The 20,612-nt window shown below is 42.4% G+C and overlaps 1 protein-coding gene across 1 annotated transcript; it reads right to left on the reverse strand.

Moving 5' to 3' along the window:
* Positions 1–519: 519 nt before the first annotated feature.
* On the reverse strand, positions 520–15,586 carry LOC144506905 (photoreceptor outer segment membrane glycoprotein 2-like). The gene is made up of 3 exons (XM_078233259.1): positions 15,006–15,586; positions 3,988–4,234; positions 520–786 (listed from the first exon to the last, which is right to left on the reverse strand). The coding sequence occupies exons 1-3, from the start codon at positions 15,584–15,586 to the stop codon at positions 520–522; spliced, it is 1,095 nt and encodes a 364-aa protein (XP_078089385.1).
* Between the last annotated feature and the right edge of the window lie 5,026 nt (positions 15,587–20,612).

Consider the following 20,612-nt stretch of genomic DNA (forward strand, 5'->3'; position numbering starts at 1 on the left):
TCCAGGAGCATGCACCAAAAACCCATCTTGTATATATTGTACATAGTATGAATAATCCTAAGATATATGACCTAGTAGGCCCATAAAACAATAAATGACAATAGATTCACATGGAAAATAACAGAATCTCTTGTGAAGGACTATACTGACTGGTTTTAATCATCAGATGTACTATATCAAATGACCTGTTTGAATCATCAAAATGTTGGAAATTTTGGAGAAGAATTGAGATCTGGTTCAACAGTTTCCCAATCAAGGAGAGCTAAAAATATCTATTAAAAAATAACAGAATTTCCCACAGTATCTGGGATGGATTCAACATACATTGAAGTGTGTCACACAGATATGTGGCTCTACTCTAGTAATGTGTATTGCATAATGTAACATTTGATCACTTCTTTGTTAGAATGTTTACCCTTTCACAACTGTGTTGTGATCTCACTCTGAAACACATCGACACACTTTCATTTAATTCTTAAGCCCAGAAGAGCCAAGGAGGAGGTTGATAGTCTGTTGGTCTTAACTGGCAGTGGGAAGGGTTTGAAGTGGAATGTTGTCAGGTCCATATACAGCTGTTTTAACATCCATATTGGGATCTTCCATTTCCGGGATGGTGGATATTTGGTTGACCTTGTGCAGGCTTTTGACGATGTTGAAATTTGTTTTGGTCTTTTCTACAAAATCGTTCTCCAGTAGCCAGCCCTCTGACTCACCCTCTGGGTCACCTTGAAGGAAGACATTTTCCATTGCAGTCTGGAGGTATCTGACACCAGTGAGAACTGACATCTAACAGCCAAGCAGAAAAGGGCTTTTTTTAGAATAGCAAGATAAAACAACATATTTATGTAGCACCTGTCATGACCGCAGCACATCCCAAACTGTTTCATAGAATCATAGAATCCTATAGTGCAGAAGGAGGCCATTTGGCCCATCAAGTCTGCACCGACCACAATCCCACCCAGGCTCTATCCCCCCAAGCCCATGCATTTACCCTAGTGAGACCACCTGATATGAAGGGACAATTTAGCCTGGCCAATTCACCTAACCCGCACATTTTGGACTGTGGGAGGAAACCCACGCAGACACGGGGAGAACATGCAAACTCCACACAGACAGTGACCCAAGCCGCGAATCAAGCTCAGGTCCCTGGCGCTGTGAGGCAGCAACGCTAATCACTGTGCCACCCTGCCGCCCACCTTTTTGCGGGCGTACCTTACAAATCTGGTTGAATTTTTGAAAGAGGTGGCTGTAGTGGGGAAGAGGCAACTGTCTGTGGATGTTATTTATATGGACTTCCAGAAGGCATTTGATAAAGTCCCTCATAAGAGACTATTAGTTAAAGCTCATGAATTAACGGCAAATTATTGATCTGGTGAGGAAATTGCGTGACAGGAGACAAAGAGGAGGAATAACTGGTGCATTAATTGGCAGGAATGTAACTGATCGTGTCCCACACAGATCTGTTTTGGAGCCTCAATTGTTCAGTATTTATTAATGAGATAGAAAGCCATATATTCAAATTTGCCAATGACACGAGACATTGTCAGCAATGTAGCTGCAAATGTAAAATTACAGTTTAAATTACTACATAAAATTACAATATAAATGCACGATGAAGGAGTAGAAGACATGCTTCAGCTATTTAAAGAGAAACCCTGGTTAGACCACAACTGGAGTACTGTGAGTAGCTGTGGGAATCAGATCCTAGGAATGATATAGTGGCCTTGGGAGTAAAGCATCGATTTACCAGAATGATACCTTGATTCCACATTGTGAGGAAAATTCACACAGGGTTGTATTCACTGGAATTTAAAAGAATACAAAGAGTGATTTAATAGACCTTTTCCAGATATTAAGAGGAACTGAGAGGGTAGAATGGGAGAAATTATTTCTGCTGGTTGGGGAGTTTAGGACCAGGAGGCAAAGTCTAAAGATTTAAGCCAGACTCTTCAGAGTGGAATTAGGAAACACTTCTTCATGCAAAGGATGGTAAAAGTTTGACAGTCTTCCATACATGGCAAATGTCGCTAGATAAGAACATAAGAACATAAGAAATAGGAGCAGGAGTAGGCCATCTAGCCCCTCGAGCCTGCCCCGCCATTCAATAAGATCATGGCTGATCTGACGTGGATCAGTACCACTTACCCGCCTGATCCCCATAACCCTTAATTCCCTTACCGATCAGGAATCCATCCATCCGCGCTTTAAACATATTCAGCGAGGTAGCCTCCACCACCTCAGTGGGCAGAGAATTCCAGAGATTCACCACCCTCTGGGAGAAGAAGTTCCTCCTCAACTCTGTCTTAAACCGACCCCCCTTTATTTTGAGGCTGTGTCCTCTAGTTTTAACTTCCTTACTAAGTGGAAAGAATCTCTCCGCCTCCACCCTATCCAGCCCCCGCATTATCTTATAAGTCTCCATAAGATCCCCCCTCATCCTTCTAAACTCCAAGGATCTGTTGTTAAGTTTAAAAGAGTTTGTTTAATTTTGAGTAATAACTCCACGGAGGCGAAAGTACCGTCACCAAGTTACTTTATTTACACCATACATCTGTACACAGCCAGCTCTCCAGTTGCTGCCTGCTGAATGCAGGCTGAGAGTCTGACATACCTGCTTTAAATAGGGAGCATGAGGCTCCCTGATTTAACCATCAATTAAGACTCATCAGGTATCTCATTCAACACCAAACAAATAAACAAACTCAAATTAACTTAGGGAAGACTCATCAGGTATTTCTTTTAAGGAGGGAAGACTCATCAGGTAGTTCATCCTCTAGCAAGCCAACCTCATTAGCCTGGCTGAAGTCATCACATTTTGTTATTTTAATTGATCAAGTCCTGTTCTCAATCAATGACAAGATCTTGAGGTGCAGACACTGTTGCTATGAAAACAACGACAACTGTTTTGCATCCCACCAACACCAATATGACACCAATAAGTCAGCAGCTTCAGCAAGCATAGTGGAGTACATGCCCCTATCTACATCAATTGGTGGTGAAGTGGAAATGGTCGCGAGCTTCAAGTTTCTAGATGTCCGGATCACATCAACTTGTCCTGGTCCCTCCACGCTAATGCTACAGTTAAGAAAACCCAGCAACGCCTCTACTTTCTCAAGAGGCTAAGGAAACTCGACATGTCTGCCACGACTCTCTCCAATTTTTATAGATGCAACATAGAAAGCATCCTTTCCAGATGTAGAAAGCATCCTTTCCGGTTGTGAATGTAGCCCAGTCCATCACACAAACCAGCCTCCCATCCATTGACTCTGTCTACACTTGCTGCTGCCTCAGAAAAGCAGCTAGCATAATCAAGGGCCCCACCTACCCTGGACATACACTCTTTCATCTTCTGTCGGGGAAAAGATACAAAAGTCTGAGGTCATGTACCAACTGACTCAAGAACAGCTTGAGAAATGGATCTACCATATATTAAGCCGATCTTTCTCTACACCCTAACTATGACTGTAACACTATATTCTGCACCCTCTCCTTCTCCTCTATGTACTCTATGAACAGTATGTTTTGTCTGCATCGCGCACAAGAAACAATACTTTTCACTGTATCCCAATGCATGTGACAATAATAAATGAAATCACATATGACAATGACCAGATAACCTATTTTAATATTTTTGATTGAGATATAAAAACTAACCAGGATACCAGGCAAAATATCCCTTCTCCTCTTCTAATGGTGCCATGAGATTGACTACAGAGAGAACAGGTGGACCTTCATTTAATATCTCACCTGAAAAACAGCACCTGTGATAATGCGGCATTCCACCAGCATTGCACGTGAGTGCCAGCCTGGATTTTGTGTTCAATTGTTTTGCCTGGACTTGAATCCACAACCTTCTGATTAAGAAATGAGAGTGGGACCCAGCTGATGTCTGAAACTCTATAGAATTTACTAGATTTCTAGTTGATGCAATCAGCAAATACTGTGGATGAAAAGGCAATTGTTGTATATTTAACTCCATAAGTTTACCTCAAAAAGCCAAATGATGAGCACAGAGAGTCCAATGGATTGCATGATCTGGGTGTAATAATCCAACAGCGCCTGTTTGCAGCCTGTTGTCCAGTGGTTGATCTCTTTGGTCAGGTGGTCATAGTTGTAATGAGCCGAGTAGTTGGTGAGTTGACGCTGGATGCAAGGGCGGGGAGAGTTGTAGTTGCAGCAGCTGAAGGGAATACCATCCAACAAATACTTCCCATCCACGTTACTCTTCAAACGGCTGCAATCAGAAAACAGCTGGCATGTGAACCTGTTTCCTGGACATTATTCATCACTGAAGTCATTTAAGCCAAGGAACAGAATCATTGAACCTTACAGCAGAGAAAGGGACTATTCAGTCCTTTGTGCCCATGTTGATTCTTTGAAAGAGCTATCCAATTCCCCACCACTCCTGCATAGCCCTGCAAAAGCATCTTCCTTAATCCCTTTGAAAATCATTATTGAATGTGCTCTTCCAGAAAGTGCATTCCAGATTAAACAATTCACTGGGTAGTCTCGAGTTTGGTACTTTTCAAAATGGTCTAGTTTGAACCAGGGAGCAGCGCGGGCTTGGAGGGCCGAAGGGCCTGTTCCTGTGCTGTATTGTTCTTTGTTCTAACGTGTGTCCTCTAGAAATCTGCTACTGGAAACTTTTTTTCCCTAGATATTCTATCAAAACTCTTCATAATTTTGAAAATAAAGATTAGGCAGGAGTCAGGACAGGGCACACAGAGAGAGCAAGCATGAAGGAACGGGGCCAGAGCCTCATAGTTAAAAGCTATGGGCCTGAAGGAGTTCAGAGGGTGAAGCCCAGAGGGCATACCATCATCAGGAAGCAAGATAAAAAAACAAAGGGGCATCAGCACAAGTGAAGATGTTGATTGTTGGGTTTTTCATGATATAAGATCTTTTAAGTCTTTAGTTTATCGCTGTACTTGCTGATCCTGATCCACCCATACCAGGGACAGTTGTGCATATGCACTCAGTGCCCACTGCATCCAGCCGCCTCTCGCTTGCACTGCACCCCCACCTATCACATGACTCTTCTCCCTTTCCAATCACGGGTAAAACTTTTACTTTTGTCTCAACTCAGCTGAAAAAGGTTTAAAACTCCATTAAACAATAACTTCTCCATCTTTAGACACTTGCATAAAGGCACTTTTACACTTGATCATGTAGATTTCAACTTTCTGCCACTTTTGGAGCCATCATGTTGCAGCGTAAAAAAGCTCAGCCTTAATTTATTTATTGTTAACTTTCGGCAATCTAATAGAGGCACGCCAGTGAGCCTCAGTCCCGTGGAGTGTACGTCCTGTTCCATGCAAGATCCTCTCATGTCCTCTCATGTCCACATGTGCCGAACATGTCATCAGCAGCTGGAGCTCAAAGTTTGGACAGCGAGGGAATGAGTGACTGTCAGGCAGTCAAAGTAAGCAGATAGAACAAGAGTACTCTGAATGTATCTCACTTTCCAAACAGTTTTCCATCCTGAATACTGCTAAGAGCAATGGTTCCTTTGGGGGCATGCAGCCAGAGTTGAGTACCACGCCTGGTTAAGCTGGGGAGGGGTGGGGATAGGAAGATTGGGATAAGAGATTTCATAGCAAGAGGAACAGGCATTTCTGTGGCTGTAGAAGTGAATTCAGGATGCCTTTTGTTTGCCTGGTGTCACAGAGTGGTTCCAGGACATTGTGAAGGGGGAAGGTGAACAGCTCAAAGTTGTGGTCCATATCAGTACCAATGGCATAGGTAGGAAGAGGTGTGAGGTCCTGCAGGCAGATTTTAGACAGCTAGGATGAAAGCTGATAATCAGATTACTCCCACCACTATGTGCTGGCGACCATTGGAACATGAGGATAGAGCAAATGAAAAAGTAGTTGGAAAGATGGTGCAGGAGAGAGGGCTTTAGATTCCTAGGGCATTGGGGCTGGATCTAGAGTCATAGAGGTTTACAGCATGGAAACAAGCCCTTCAGCCCACCTTGTACATGCCACCCAGTTTTTAACCATTAAGGTGTGCCCGTGTTTGACCCATATCCCTCTATACCAATCTTACTCATGTAACTGTCTAAATGCTTTTTAAAATTGTACCCACCTCTACTACTACCTCTGGCAGCTCTTTCCAGGCACTCACCACCCACTGTGTGAAACAATTGTCCCTCTGGGCCCTTTTGTATCTCTCCCCTCTCACCTTAAACCTATGCCCTCTAGTTTTAAACTAGCTTTTCCCAAAGGTAGGTCTTAAACTAGAGGGCACATCTGGATAACAAGGACATCTATATCAGATTCCTATTTATTGACTATAGCTCAGCCTTCAACACTATTATTCCCACAAAACTCATCTCCAGAGTCCGTGGCCTGGGCCTCGGCACCTCCCTCTGCGACTGGATCCTGAACTTCCTAATTCACAGACCACAATCAGTGAGGATAGGCAACAACACCTCCTCCACGATCATCCTCAACACCAGTGCCCCACAAGGCTGTGTTCTCAGCCCTCTACTATACTCCTTATACACCTATGACTGTGTGACCAAATTCCCCTCCAATTCGATTTTCAAGTTTGCTGATGACACCACCAAAGTGGGTTGGATCTCAAACAATGATGAGACAGAGTACAGGAATGAGATAGAGAATCTGATGAACAGGTGCAGCAACAATAATGTTTCCCTCAATGTCAACAAAGCGAAGGAGATTGTCATCGACTTCAGAAAGCGTAAAGGAGAACATGTCCCTGTCTACATTAATGGGGATGAAGTAGAAAGGGTCGAGAGCTTCAAGTTTTTAGGTGTCCAGATCACCAACAACCTATCCTGGTCCTCCCATGCCGACTATATTTAAGAACGCCCACCAACCCCTCTACTTTCTCAGAAGACTAAGGAAATTTGGCATGTCAGCTACAACTCTCACCAATTTTTACAAATGTACCATAGAAAGCTTGGTATGGCTCCTACTCTGCCCAAGACCGCAAGGAACTACAAAAGGTCGTGAATGTAGCCCAATCCATCATGCAAACCAGCCTCCCATCCATTGACTCTGTCTACACTTCCGCTGCCTCGGCAAAGCAGCCAGCATAATTAAGGACCCCACTCACCCCGGACATTCTCTCTTCCGCTTTCTTCCTTTGGGAAAAAGATACAAAAGCCTGAGGTCACATACCAACCAACTCAAGAACTATTCTTCCCTGCTGCTGTCAGACTTTTGAATGGACTAACATTTCATTAAGTTGATCTTTCTCTACACCCTAGCTATGACTGTAATAGTACATTCTGCACTCTCTCATTTCCTTCTCTATGAATGGTATGTTTTGACTGTATAGCGCGCAAGAAACAATACTTTTCGCTGTATGTTAATACATGTGATAATATCAAATCAAATCAAAAGATGTTGACTATCTAATTCATCTATGCCCCTTATTATTTTATAGACATCTATAAGATCATCCCTAAACCTCCTGTGCTCCAGAGAAAAAAGTCCCAGTCTATCCAGCCTCTCCTTATAACTCAAACCATCAAGTCCTGGTAGCATCTTAGTAAATCTTTTCTGCACTCTTTCTAGTTTAATAATATCCTTTCTATAATAGGGTGACCAGAACTGTACACAGTATTCCAAGTGTGGCCTTACCAATGCCTTGTAAACTTCAACAAGATGGCCTAACTCAATGTTCTGACCAATGAAACCAAGCATGCCAAATGCCTCCTTCACCACCTTGTCCACCTGTGACTTGACTTTCAGGGAGCTGTGAACTTGTACCCCTGGATCTCTTTGTTCTATAACTCTCCCCAATGCCCTACCATTAACTGAATAAGTCCTGCCCTGGTTTGATCGACCAAAATGCATCACCTTGCATTTATCTAAATTAAACTTCATCTGCCATTCATCAGCCCACTGGCCCAATTGATCAAGATCCCTTTGCAATCCTAAATAACCTTCTTCACTGTCCACTATGCCACCAATCTTGGTATCATCTGCAAACCTACGAACCATGCTTCCCAAATTCTCATCCAAATCATTAATATAAATGACAAATAACAGTGGACACAGCACCAATCCCTGAGGCACACCGCTGGTCACAGGCCTCCAGTCTGAAAAGCAATCCTCTACAACCACCCTCTGTCTTCTGTCACCAAGCTAATTTTGTATCTAATTGGCTTCCTCGCCCTGGATCCTGTGAGATTTAACCTTATGAAACAACCTACGATATGGTACCTTGTCAAAGGAGGTCATCTAGAGGAGATGAGGCCTACTCAGACGCTGTATGAGTTGCACCTAAATGGAAATGGGACCAATGTCCTTGTGGGTCAACTTTCGAGTGATGTTGGAGAGGACTTAAAGTAATTACACAATGCTGGGGGAACTAGGAGGATAAACAAAGTGTAAAATAGATTGGGTGAAGCAGATAGCACTAGAGTAAGAAATAGTAAGGTATTAAATGGGTCTAATTCAGGTTTCCACTGAACATACGTAAATGCAAGAAATGTGGTAGATAAGGCTGGTGAGAATAGTCACATAGGAACATGATGTCCTGGTGATAACAGAGTCCTGGCTTTAAGAAGGACAGGATTGGGTACCAAGCATTCCTGGATACAAGATGTTTAGGAAGATATAGAAGGAAAGAAAGCAGGAGGGATGGCAGTAATGACTAAGATGAATATTACAGTGCTGGAGAGAGAACGTTCTGGGGAGGGGGCGGGAGGGAGGGGTCAGGGACAGAATCTATTTGGTTCAAGCTAAGAAACAATAGAGATAGCATTTCAATATTGCTGCTAAAGAGTGAGAAAGATATAGGGGAGGAAACTTGTAGGGAAATTAGAGAATAGTTACAGTAGTTATTTGAATATAGACTGAGATGGTAATGGTGTAAAAAGGGGAAAAGTTTCTGAAGTTGTTTAGGAGAATTTTCTAGATTGATATGTCTCTTGGCCAAAAAGGAAGGAGGCATTGCTGGATCGGGTGATCATTGTATGAGAAAAAAGGCACATCAATCAAAAGTAAAAATAGGAAATTGAAGGAGGACCAATTTGATTCGGACGAGAAAAGATCTGGCAAGATAAATTAGAATCAAAGATTGGCAGATAGAACTATAATGGGCCAATGGTCTGCCTTTAAAGGTAAGATGATTCAGGTATATTCTCACAAGGGAGAAAGGTAAGGGAACCAAAATCAGAAATTCCTGGATGAGATGGAGAGTAAGATGAAGCAGAAACTGGATGGCTGTGACAGATGTCAGGTTGATAATATAAGTGAGAATCAGACTAAATGTAGAAAGTACAGAGAGAAAGTGAAAAGGAAACCAGGAACAAGTATGAGAAGAGACAGTCAGTTAACATAAAAGTGAATCCAAATGTCTTGTATAAACAAATAAATAGTTAAAGGGTGGGAAGAAGAGGGATGGGGCTAATTAGGGGACAAATAGGGAATCCACACTGAGATGGGGGGGAGGTTATGACTGGGGTACTGAGTACTTTACTTCTATTATAACCAAGGAAGAAGATGCTGTCAAATTCATCGTAAAAGAGGAGCTATTTGAGATATTGGATGGGCTAAGAATTGATAAAATTAAGATATTAGAAAGTTTGGTTGTACTTAAAGGTTGATAAGTCACCGGGCCCAGGTGAAATGCATTTGAAAATGCTGAGGGAAGTATGTGTGGAAATTGCAAAGGCATTGGCCACAGCTTTCCAACTTTCCTTAGATAGAGGGGCAGTGCCAGAGCACTGAAGAATTGCAAATGTCACACCTTAGTTCAAAAAAGGTTGTAAGGATAAACCCAGCAACTAGACGTGAATCCGTTTAACCTTGCATTGGGAAAGATTTTAGAAATGATAATCTGCGATAAAATTGACTTGAACAAGTGTGGATTAATTAAAGAAAGTTAACATGGATTTGTTAAAGGCATGTTTAACTAACTTAACTGAGTTTTATGATGGGGGGATAGTGGTAATACATGGTTGATGATGATGCATTATGAGGGCTGTGTGGTGCATATGGACTTCCAAGATAACATTTGGAAAAAGTGCCACAGACTTGCCAGCAACGTTGAAACCTGAAGTGGCAGGAGCATGGATACAAAGTTGGCTGCCTGACAGGAGATGAAAAGTAGTGGTAAATTATTATTTTTCAGTCCAGAAGAATCTATGAAATGGGTTCTTTGGGGTTTGTATTAGGGCCACTGCTTTTCCTGATTTATAAATAACCTAGGCTTGGGTGTAGAGCGCAGCATTTCAAAATTTGCTGATGACAAAAGTCTTCAAAGTATTGTAAACTTGAATGTTGATGGAGCTGCACTCATCGAGGCAGGTGGAGAGCTTTTCATCTTGTGTCTTGTAGATGGTGGACTGGCTTTGGGAGTCAGGAGGTGAGTTATTCACTGCAGAATTCCTAGCCTCTGACCTGTTCTTGTAACCACATTATTTATCTGGCTGGTCCAGTTCAGTTTCTGGTCAATGCTAGTCTCCAAAATGTGGCGAATGGTTCCAGGGATGTGGGACTATAGTTTCATGGATATTTTGGAGAAGCTTGGGCTGTTTTAATTCAAGAAGAAAAGGTTGAGTGGAATTTGATAAAGGTATTTTAAATCATGAGGGGTCTGACCAGTGTAGAAAGAGAGGAATTGTTTCCATTGGTGAAAAGATTGAGAACTAATGGATACCATCATAAGGTGTTTAGCAAAGGAGACACTGGCAACATGAAGAAATACATTTTTTTTGAGTCAGTGGTTAGGATCTGGAAGACACTGCCTGAGACTGTGGTGGAACGAGAATCGATTGCTTCTTTCATAAGGGAATTGGATAAGCATCCAAAGAGGAAAATTTTCAGGGCTACAGGGAAAGGACTGGTGAGTAGAACTAGCTAAGTTGCTCTTGCAATAAAGACACAATGGGTCAATTAACTTCCTTCCATGTTATAACCATTCTATTATTCTATGATTCTAATTTGGAGAATTAAATGATCAATGATATCAAAATAGATTTTCAAGATTCTGCTATTTATAGTATTCTGTCTTTTCATATTAGTCCTCCCAAAGTGCATCACTTCATACTTCTCTGTATTGAACCAAGCTTCTACCCATTTCACCATCTTGTCCACATCATCCTTGTGGTGAACCATAGATGGTCAGCACTATGGGTACTGAACCATAGATGGTTACCACTATGGGTACTGAACCATAGACGGTCAGCACTATGGGTACTGAACCATAGATGGTTACCACTATGGGTACTGAACCATAGATGGTTAGCACTATGGGTACTGAACCATAGATGGTTAGCACTATGGGTACTGAACCATAGATGGTTAGCACTATGGGTACTGAACCATAGATGGTTAGCACTATGGGTACTGAACCATAGATGGTTACCACTATGGGTACTGAACCATAGATGGTTAGCACTATGGGTACTGAACCATAGATGGTTAGCACTATGGGTACTGAACCATAGATGGTTAGCACTATGGGTACTGAACCATAGATGGTTAGCACTATGGGTACTGAACCATAGATGGTTAGCACTATGGGTACTGAACCATAGATGGTTAGCACTATGGGTACTGAACCATAGATGGTTAGCACTATGGGTACTTGTACATATGTTACTGTTGTCACTGTTGGGGTTAGGGTTGGGGTGTTCTACCTGTTGGTATTGTTCTGTGGTACACTCCGGTTCGCTCCGCCTACCTGTAGGAGTATAAAGGTCACTGCACTGCCTGGTGACCCTTTAGTCTGGGATTGTATTGTATATAGTATGCTCCATTCTTGTTACTAATAAAAGCCTTTATTTCCCGGGTACGATCTAGCCTCCCGAGTGATTTAATCGCGCATCAGTCCTAATGTCATAAAGTCATAGAGTCATAGAGGTTTACAGCATGGAAACAGGCCCTTCGGTCCAATGTATCCATGCCGCCCTTTTTTTTAAACCCCGAAGCTAGTCCCAATTGCCCGCATTTGGCCCATATCCCTCTATACCCATCTTACCCATATAACTGTCTAAATGCTTTTTAAAAGACAACATTGTACCCGCCTCTACTACTACCTCTGGCAGCGTGTTCCAGTTACTCACCACCCTCTGTGTGAAAAAATTGTCCCTCTAGACCCTTTTGTATCTCTCCCCTCTCACCTTAAACCTATGCCCTCTAGTTTTAGACTCCCCTACCTTTTGGAAAATATATTGACTATCTAGCTGATCTATGCCTCTCATTATTTTATAGACCTCTATAAGATCACCCCTAAGCCTCCTAGCTCCAGAGAAAAAAGTCCCAGTCTATCCAGCCTCTCCTTATAACTCAAACCATCAAGTTTCGGTAGCATCCTAGTAAATCTTTTCTGTACTCGTTCTAGTTTAATAATATCCTTTCTATAATAGGGTGACTAGAACTGTACACAGTATTCCAAGTGTGGCCGTACCAATGTCTTGATGTCCCAACTCCTGTATTCAATGTTCTGACCGATGAAACCAAGCTTGCTGAATGCCTTCTTCACCATTCTGTCCACCTGTGACTCCGCTTTCAAGGAGCTATGAACCTGTACCCCTAGATCTCTTTGTTCTATAGCTCTCCCGAAGCCCTACCATTAATTGAGAAGGCATTCATTGGTCAGAACATTGAATACAGGAGTTGGGACGTCTTGTTGAAGTTGTACAAGACATTGGTAAGGCCACACTGAGTAAGTCCTGCCCTGGTTCAATCTACCAAAATGCATCACCTCACATTTATCTAAATTAAACTCCATCTGCCATTCGTCGGCCCACTCACCCAATTGATCAAGATCCTGTTGCAATCCAAGATAACCTTCTTCACTGTTCACTATGCCACCAATCTTGGTGTCATCTGCAAATTTACTAACCATGCCTTCTAAATTCCCATCCAAATCATTAATATAAATGACAAATAACAGTGGACCCAGCACCGATCCCTATCATGGATGGAGATGCGCAAAGACCTAGATTGGAGTCGGCTCTGTACCTGTATCCTCTACTGTAAATATGTACACAGTTATGGGCTATTAATAAAGACTTGCTGTTAACATACTCTGGACTATGAAGCCTACTGTATGGTGTCCCAATCAGGATCCTTCAAACAGCAACAGGCAAGTTGGCTTCCCCCTAGGAAACAGCCAACCGCCACCCCCACTCCCCCCACCCCCTCCCACCTCCCAACCTCCTGTCCTCAGCAACAACCCCACTTCCCATTGCAGAAGCCTGCTTGACTAGTCCCACTGAGCACAATCCCACTTACCTGTGTCCTTGGATCACTGCTGACCTTGCCTGTTGCAATTCCAGTAGTGGATACTGCTCCAGTGGTGCTGCTGAGATGGAAGAGCTGTCGGCCCTCTGTTTGGCTGGCAGATTTTGGGGACAGGTTCCCGGGTGGCAGTAACTTGCCTGATGCACCTGAAATCTGGTCAGGACTCTCATAGGCTGCAGAGAAGGGGTTGCACCAACATTCTCGCCAGTCAACAAAACTACCACCTGGCCCACATTCCAGCAGACTGGGTTCTCTCCTTTGCACCGTGCCACCACCTCTTCCCCCATACTGCTCCTCTCTGAGTCCTGTTCTTACTGTAACTAGTTCTGGGTAACGTTCAGTAGGTGAAAATTCTCGGGAGCTCAGAAATTCCTAAATGCAATGACCAGAATAATTTATACCAGTTGCAGATTTGAGCTGGGTGATGCTAGTAGTGGGGAAGAGAAGAAAGCAACAGATAGGAATGATGTTTTCAGGAAGGTGAAGCCACTATGTCATGGTTAAAAAAGACTAGATTTGACTTTAGAGAAAAGTATAACACAGGAAGGAGGCCATTTGGCCCATCAAGTCTGCACCAATTCTTTTGACGAGCAATGGAGTAGTCCCCTACTCTTTCTCCACATCCCTGTAATTTTTCTCCTTCAAATATGCATCCAGTGTGCTTCCGAAGGTTGCTACTGAATCTATATCCACCACTATATCAGACCATGTATTCTAGAACTAGGGGCGGCACGGTAGCACAGTGGTTAGCACTGCTGCTTCACAGCTCCAGGGTCCCGAGTTCGATTCCCGGCTTGGGTCACTGTCTGTGTGGAGTTTGCACATTCTCCTCGTGTTTGCGTGGGTTTCCTCTGGGTGCTCCGGTTTCCTCCCACAGTCCAAAGATGTGTGGGTTAGGTTGATTGGCCAGGTTAAAATTGCCCCTGAGATGCGTAGGTTAGAGGGATTAGCAGGTAAATATGTGGGGGTAGGGCCTGGGTGGGATTGTGGTCGGTGCAGACTCGATGGGCCGAATGGCCTCCTTCTGCACTGTAGGGTTTCTATGATTCTATGATCACAGCAACATTGCCGACAAAGATTTTCCTCACGTCGTGACAGGTTCTTTTGCCATTCAACCTTAATCTGCGCATTTTACTGATCAACCCATCCACCATTCTCTTTATACTCCGTCTAAACCTTTCATGATTTTGAACCCCTGCATCAAATCTCCTCATGGTCCTATCTTCTCTAAGGGAAATAACCACACACTCTTCCTGTCAATGTGACCCCTTATCCCTGGAACCGTTCTGTCCTCTCACCAAAGCCTCACATTCTTCCTAAAATGTAGTGCCAAGAATTGGACACAATATTCCAGTTTTTTAATATAGGTGTAGCAAAACATCCTGATTTTTGTATTCTATATCTTTACTTACAACCCTCCAGATCTCATTTGTATTTTTACCTGTCTTGTTTACCTGTCCAGCACCTGAAAAATTAGTACAAAGAGATGTCATTAGACCAGGTATTCTGCTGTTTTGGGAATGAGTCTTAGTGGGTAATAGGAGTAACTTTTTGAACCCTACTAAGCTGCAGCCAGCAATGTGCAATGCACAAGGAAGTAAAGGAAAATGAGAGGCTCGGTATATGAAAAATAAAATACAGAAAAAAACAATCAAGATTGGGATAACGGGAGAGATTGACAGAAGGTGAAAAATGAGATTCTCAATGTTTTCTGAGTTTAAATCTATAGTTTGAATCTTCAAGTGCTTGTTCCCATATTTCCTTTCTACTTACTCCTGAACATCTTTTGAATTCAAGTCCAAATAGCGTGCGTTGATCCACTGGATCTCAAACCAGTCCCTGAATCCGTTGTTCCCACAGCAGTGGAACTCGAAATGTAACTCATCCATGGTCTTCTTCATGAAGCACCATCCAGGAGTATCGGTGTCCTTGTAAAAGCTCATGGCTTGCTTGAGGCCCAGATAAAGAGACTCTTCCAGTGAGCTTCTCATTGTGTAACACAACAAGGCCCCAACAAAGATGCAGAAAGTGAAGAAAAAGGTGCAGATGATGTAAGGAAGCATGACCAGTCTCCAACGGGTGAACCTGTTGTTGTCCGAACAATCATGGCAGATCTTGCCCCCAAGGAAGTTGATGCCACAGGCAATGGCTCCCACAGCTATTAGCATGTTCGGCACAGAATCCAGCCCTTGGCTGGCCATCAATTCGCTGCGTTTCCTGATCTCTATTTTCAGAAAAATTCCCAAGCTGATTAAAACCAGACCCATCACAACTGATACCCAGTTTAAGATCCACAAGATTTGGGCCAGTTTGTTCCTTTTGCTCTTGGTGAATTTTACTCTGAGAAGTGCCATATGATTGAGTCAATAAGTTGACTGTCAGGTTCTGAGTGTAAACAGATCGAGAGGTCAGATCACAGAATCATAGGGGACTTTGTCCCAGGAAGATGAGATGACAATGGACTGGATGCTTCACCTGGGAAAGACAAATTCATTATTCACAGCATTTTCAATTCTTTCTTGGTTGGTTCTATGAAAGATGTGTCAATCTCAACATTTTTTAGACACTTTTTGAATTTTAATTAGTAATTTTATGCATAAAACACACTTTTTAGTAAAATAAAAGCAGAAAATGCTGGAAGTAAGTGCAACAACTATGAAGACAGAGGCAGAGTTAACATTTTAGATTGACAACCTTCAATCAGGATTGGAGGAAGTTGGAGATTTAATTACAAAAGGGATGAAAAAGCAAGGGCCAAAGGGGGACAAGTATAGAAACAAAAGATGGCTCCAGAGGTGACGCAGCAGATAGTGAAGTGGCTGACAGAAAGGGTTGTTCAGACCAAGAATGTGGCAGAAAATGGCAGTTAGATTCAAGAATGTAGACCACCCCACACTTCCTTCTCCCCCCAACCCTGCAGCTGTGTATCAATAGGGGATCCCCTAACCCAAGATGCAGTCTACACCTCCTTCATTCCCAATCCATCTGGTGAAGCCATTTTATGTTACCAGAGCCTGTTGCCTGAGAGAAAATGATACTCTGACTAAATCAGACCAAACTATGTCTTTGGAATGTTAATATTGTTTATTTTTTATTATCTTCCTTAATTGGCATATTTTTTAAATGCTGTGAAATATATTTGAGACAACGTTGCTTCTGTGAACTCTAAACATGGAATGATACAACACGGAATAAGACTATTTGGCCCATTGTGCCTGTGCTGCTGTCCCCCTGCTCTTTCCTTGAGTCCTTCACGTTTTTTCCTTTTCAAAGAGACATCGACTTCCCTTTTGGAAGGTTTTATTGAACCTGCTTCCAGCACCCTATCAGGCAGCACATTCCAGATCACAGCTCACTAGTGTTATCTCCCCCTCTGGTTCTTTTGCTAATTAACTTGATTAATTAATTAATTGATTAATTAATTGACTAATTAACTTGATAATTAACTTATCTTATCAACAATCTATCACCCTCCTGCTGGTGGAAACATTTCTCCAGATTTATTCCATTTCAACCCGTCATAATTTGACTTTTAATTGTATTTATTTTTAAAGCATGCAAAAACATTTATAAAAATGTTATAAACAAACCTCTTCAGCTCAGTGGGACTTCAGATGATCCAAGCTTGTTCCCAGAGTAGTGTAGCTGAATTATTGGTGCTAAAGTTGATTCATGGCAAAGGTTGGGATGATGATAAGGGAGAATCTGGTAGCAGTCTTCTCTGCTCACTGCTGATCATCACTAACGGATTTAGCTGGGAGACCTTCTGCCGCAGTTGTAATCCTTCAGAAATAAACACTTAACTAAATGTGATCCAAACCTTGTCTTGATGCCTTAAGACATTATAAAATATCGACTGAGGTGGGCATTAAATAAAAAGTGGCAGTATTTAAGAAGAGTATTCAACTGGCAGATATTCATTTATTAGATTAAAGAAAATCAAAGTTAAAGACACAGAGAAAGACAGATACAGATAGCACATCACAGAGATACAGAGAAATGGGCACATACAGATACAGATAGCACACCACAGGCACAAAAAGAAGGGCACATGGAAGCAGATAACACACACACAAAGACAGATACACATAGAGAGGAAGACAGACATGCACACAGATGCATCAAAAAGATTGTAAAACAGAGGGAGACAAATCCGCAGACACAAAGTCAATAACACACATGCACAGAAAAAGCACTGAGGGACAGACACGCAGGCAGACACGTAAGCACACGGAGTTAAATGAAAACACGCATGCAGGTACATTATTCACATATATGAATTAATATTTTAGCAACTCCAAGCCATTACAAGTTTAGTACTTGCACTGTTTGTTTTGGCAGAGTATGTAATTTACATACACCAGAAGGAAGTAAGTGATTGTGAAACTGAGCATATTGTCATTAAAGATGTAGATAATTAATCTAGCACGCAAAGTCTTTCAGTAGCTAGTCAGCTATTCATTCTTTAGTTTTACTAACAAGTGTGGGATATTCCACATACAGGGAGGGCACATGGGCTAAACTCAGCCTTTCCTTGCCTGATTCCCACACATCTGTCAACTTGGCAGCAGGAGTCACCGCCGTAACCACCACCAACCCCACAACCCAAGTTGTTCTTATTTATTCTACACATTGATTGGAGATTTACCATCACAAACATCTGGAATGTATTATTTTTCTTTGCGAAATAGTAAGCTTCTGAGATATGATTACATTTTCTCAAGATGATTCATCTGTCACATTAATGTTTTCCAGTCACAGGAAGGGCCTCTATTAAAATTAATAGAGAAGGAGGTATTGTCTCATGATAACATACAGGAATTGGCAGCAGAAACAATCTAGTTAAAGCCACAATCCCAGGGGATCCAGTCCAGTATCACAGTGATTCTCAGCCGAAGTTACAGTGCATGCTTGAAAGCAGACTGACACTAAATTCCCTCTTTTCCTAAAAGTGTAATATAACATATCCAGTAAAAGCTGATCTCAACTGTAACGTGCTCACCTCCTTATGCTTGTCTTACTTTTCCAAGTATAGCTAAAACAAATAGCCATCCAGTAACACCTAATATACAGAATATAATTTTAAAGAACAGTTGAATGGTTCCTGTGACATCATTCTACACTGATCATATGGACAATGGGACAATTAGTACACGATCCAATGGGTCTAAATGGATTGATTAATTCAAATGCTAATTAGATAAGTTTTAACAATGTTTGTTTTGTAGTGTCACAAGTGGGCTTTCACATTAACACTGCAATGAAGTTACTGTGAAAATCCCCCTTAGTAGCCACACTCCGCGGCGCCTGTTCGGGTTCACTGAAGGAAAATTTAGCATGGCCAATACACCTTTCAATCTGTGGGAGGAAACCAGAGTACCCGGAGGAAATCCACACAGGCACGGGGAGAACATGCAGACTTTGCACAGACAGTGAACCAAGCCGGGAATCGAACCCAGGTCCTTGGCGCTGTGAGGCAGCAGTGCTAACCACTGTGCCACCATGCCGCCCCACACTTTATTTCAGCAAATAATAGCTTGGGTTCTAGTGTCAGAATAATTGAAAATATAATGTGGTAAGTGTAGCCTGTTTGGGAGAAATAAGTGACTTTCGACCAATGGGGCCAAAGCTCTTGACCACTGGGGTTTCCCCACCTCATGTCTGGGTCATTGTATCTCATTGTAGACTCATTGGTGGCGATTGACCGCAATAGTTAGTCAACAACTTCATTCCCATTGATGGTGGAAGCTGAACTACATGGACTTTGCAAGTTTTTCATCTAGCAATTCCTACAGTCCTTTGTTAATTGATTGGGTTGCCAACTCTCCAGAAATGTCCGAGAGACTCAAAAATAAGAATTAATATCCTGAGCAGTGCTGCCAGCAAATAGGGCTGAAAGATTATTAAATCAATTAAATACAATATTACATGATTTTTTAAATGTCATTTTCTGTGAACTCCTTTGTTTGTTACTTATAAAAATAATACTGCCGATGGGGAAATGTTATCTTACTGGTTGGAGGATGAAACCTCCAGGAATTTGAATCATCGATAGTCACGGGTGAGGTGCCTGAAGATTGGAGAGTGGCAAATGTTGTGCCTTTGTTTAAAAAGGGCTGCAGGGAAAATCCTGGGAACTACAGGCCAGTGAGCCTCACATCTGTGGTGGGTAAATTGTTGGAAGGTATTTTGAGAGACAGGATCGACAGGCATTTAGAGACTCAAGGACTGATTAGGGACAGTCAGCATGGCTTTGTGAGTGGAAAATCATGTCTCACAAATTTGATTGAGTTTTTTGAAGGGGTAACCAAGAAGGTAGATGAGGGCAGTGCAGTTGATGTTGTCTACATGGACTTTAGCAAGGCCTTTGACAAGGTACCGCATGGTAGGTTGTTGCATAAAGTTAAATCTCACGGGATCCAGGGTGAGGTATCTAAATGGATACAAAATTGGCTTCATGACAGAAGCCAGAGGGTGGTTGTAGAGGGTTGTTTTTCAAACTGGAGGCCTGTGACCAGCGGTGTGCCTCAGGGATCAGTGCTGGGCCCACTGTTATTTGTCATTTATATTAATGATTTGGATGAGAATATAGGGGGCATGGTTAGTAAGTTTGCAGATGACACCAAGATTGGTGGCATAGTGGACAGTGAGGAAGGTTATCTCCAATTGCAGCGGGATCTTGATCAATTGGGCCAGTGGGCTGACGAATGGCAGATGGAGTTTAATTTAGACAAATGTGAGGTAATGCATTTTGGTAGATTGAACCAGGGCAGGACTTACTCAGTTAATGGTAGGGTGTTGGGGAGAGTTACAGAACAAAGAGATCTAGGGGTACATGTTCATAGCTCCTTGAAAGTGGAGTCACAGGTGGACAGAGTGGTGAAGAAGGCATTCGGCATGCTTGGTTTCATCAGTCAGAACATTGAATACAGGAGTTGGGACGTCTTGTTGAAGTTGTACAAGACATTGGTAAGGCCACACTTGGAATACTGTGTGCAATTCTGGTCACCCTATTATAGAAAGGATATTATTAAACTAGAAAGAGTGCAGAAAAGATTTATTAGGATGCTACCGGGACTTGATGGATTGAGTTATAAGGAGAGGCTGAATAGACTGGGACTTTTTTCTCTGGAGCTTGGAGGCTGAGGGGTGACCTAAAAGAGGTCTATAAAATAATGAGGGGCATAGACAAGGTAGATAGTCAATATCTTTTCCCAAAGGTAGGGGAGTCTAAAACTAGAGGGCATAGGTTTAAGGTGAGAGGGGAGAGATACAAAAGTGTCCAGAGGGGCAATTTCTTCACACAGAGGGTGGTGAGTGTCTGGAACAAGTTGCCAGAGGTATTAGTAGAGGTGGGTACAATTTTATCTTCTAAAAAGC

The sequence above is a fragment of the Mustelus asterias genome, chromosome 18, assembly GCF_964213995.1.
Source record: "Mustelus asterias chromosome 18, sMusAst1.hap1.1, whole genome shotgun sequence".
Taxonomy (NCBI): Eukaryota; Metazoa; Chordata; class Chondrichthyes; order Carcharhiniformes; family Triakidae; genus Mustelus; species Mustelus asterias.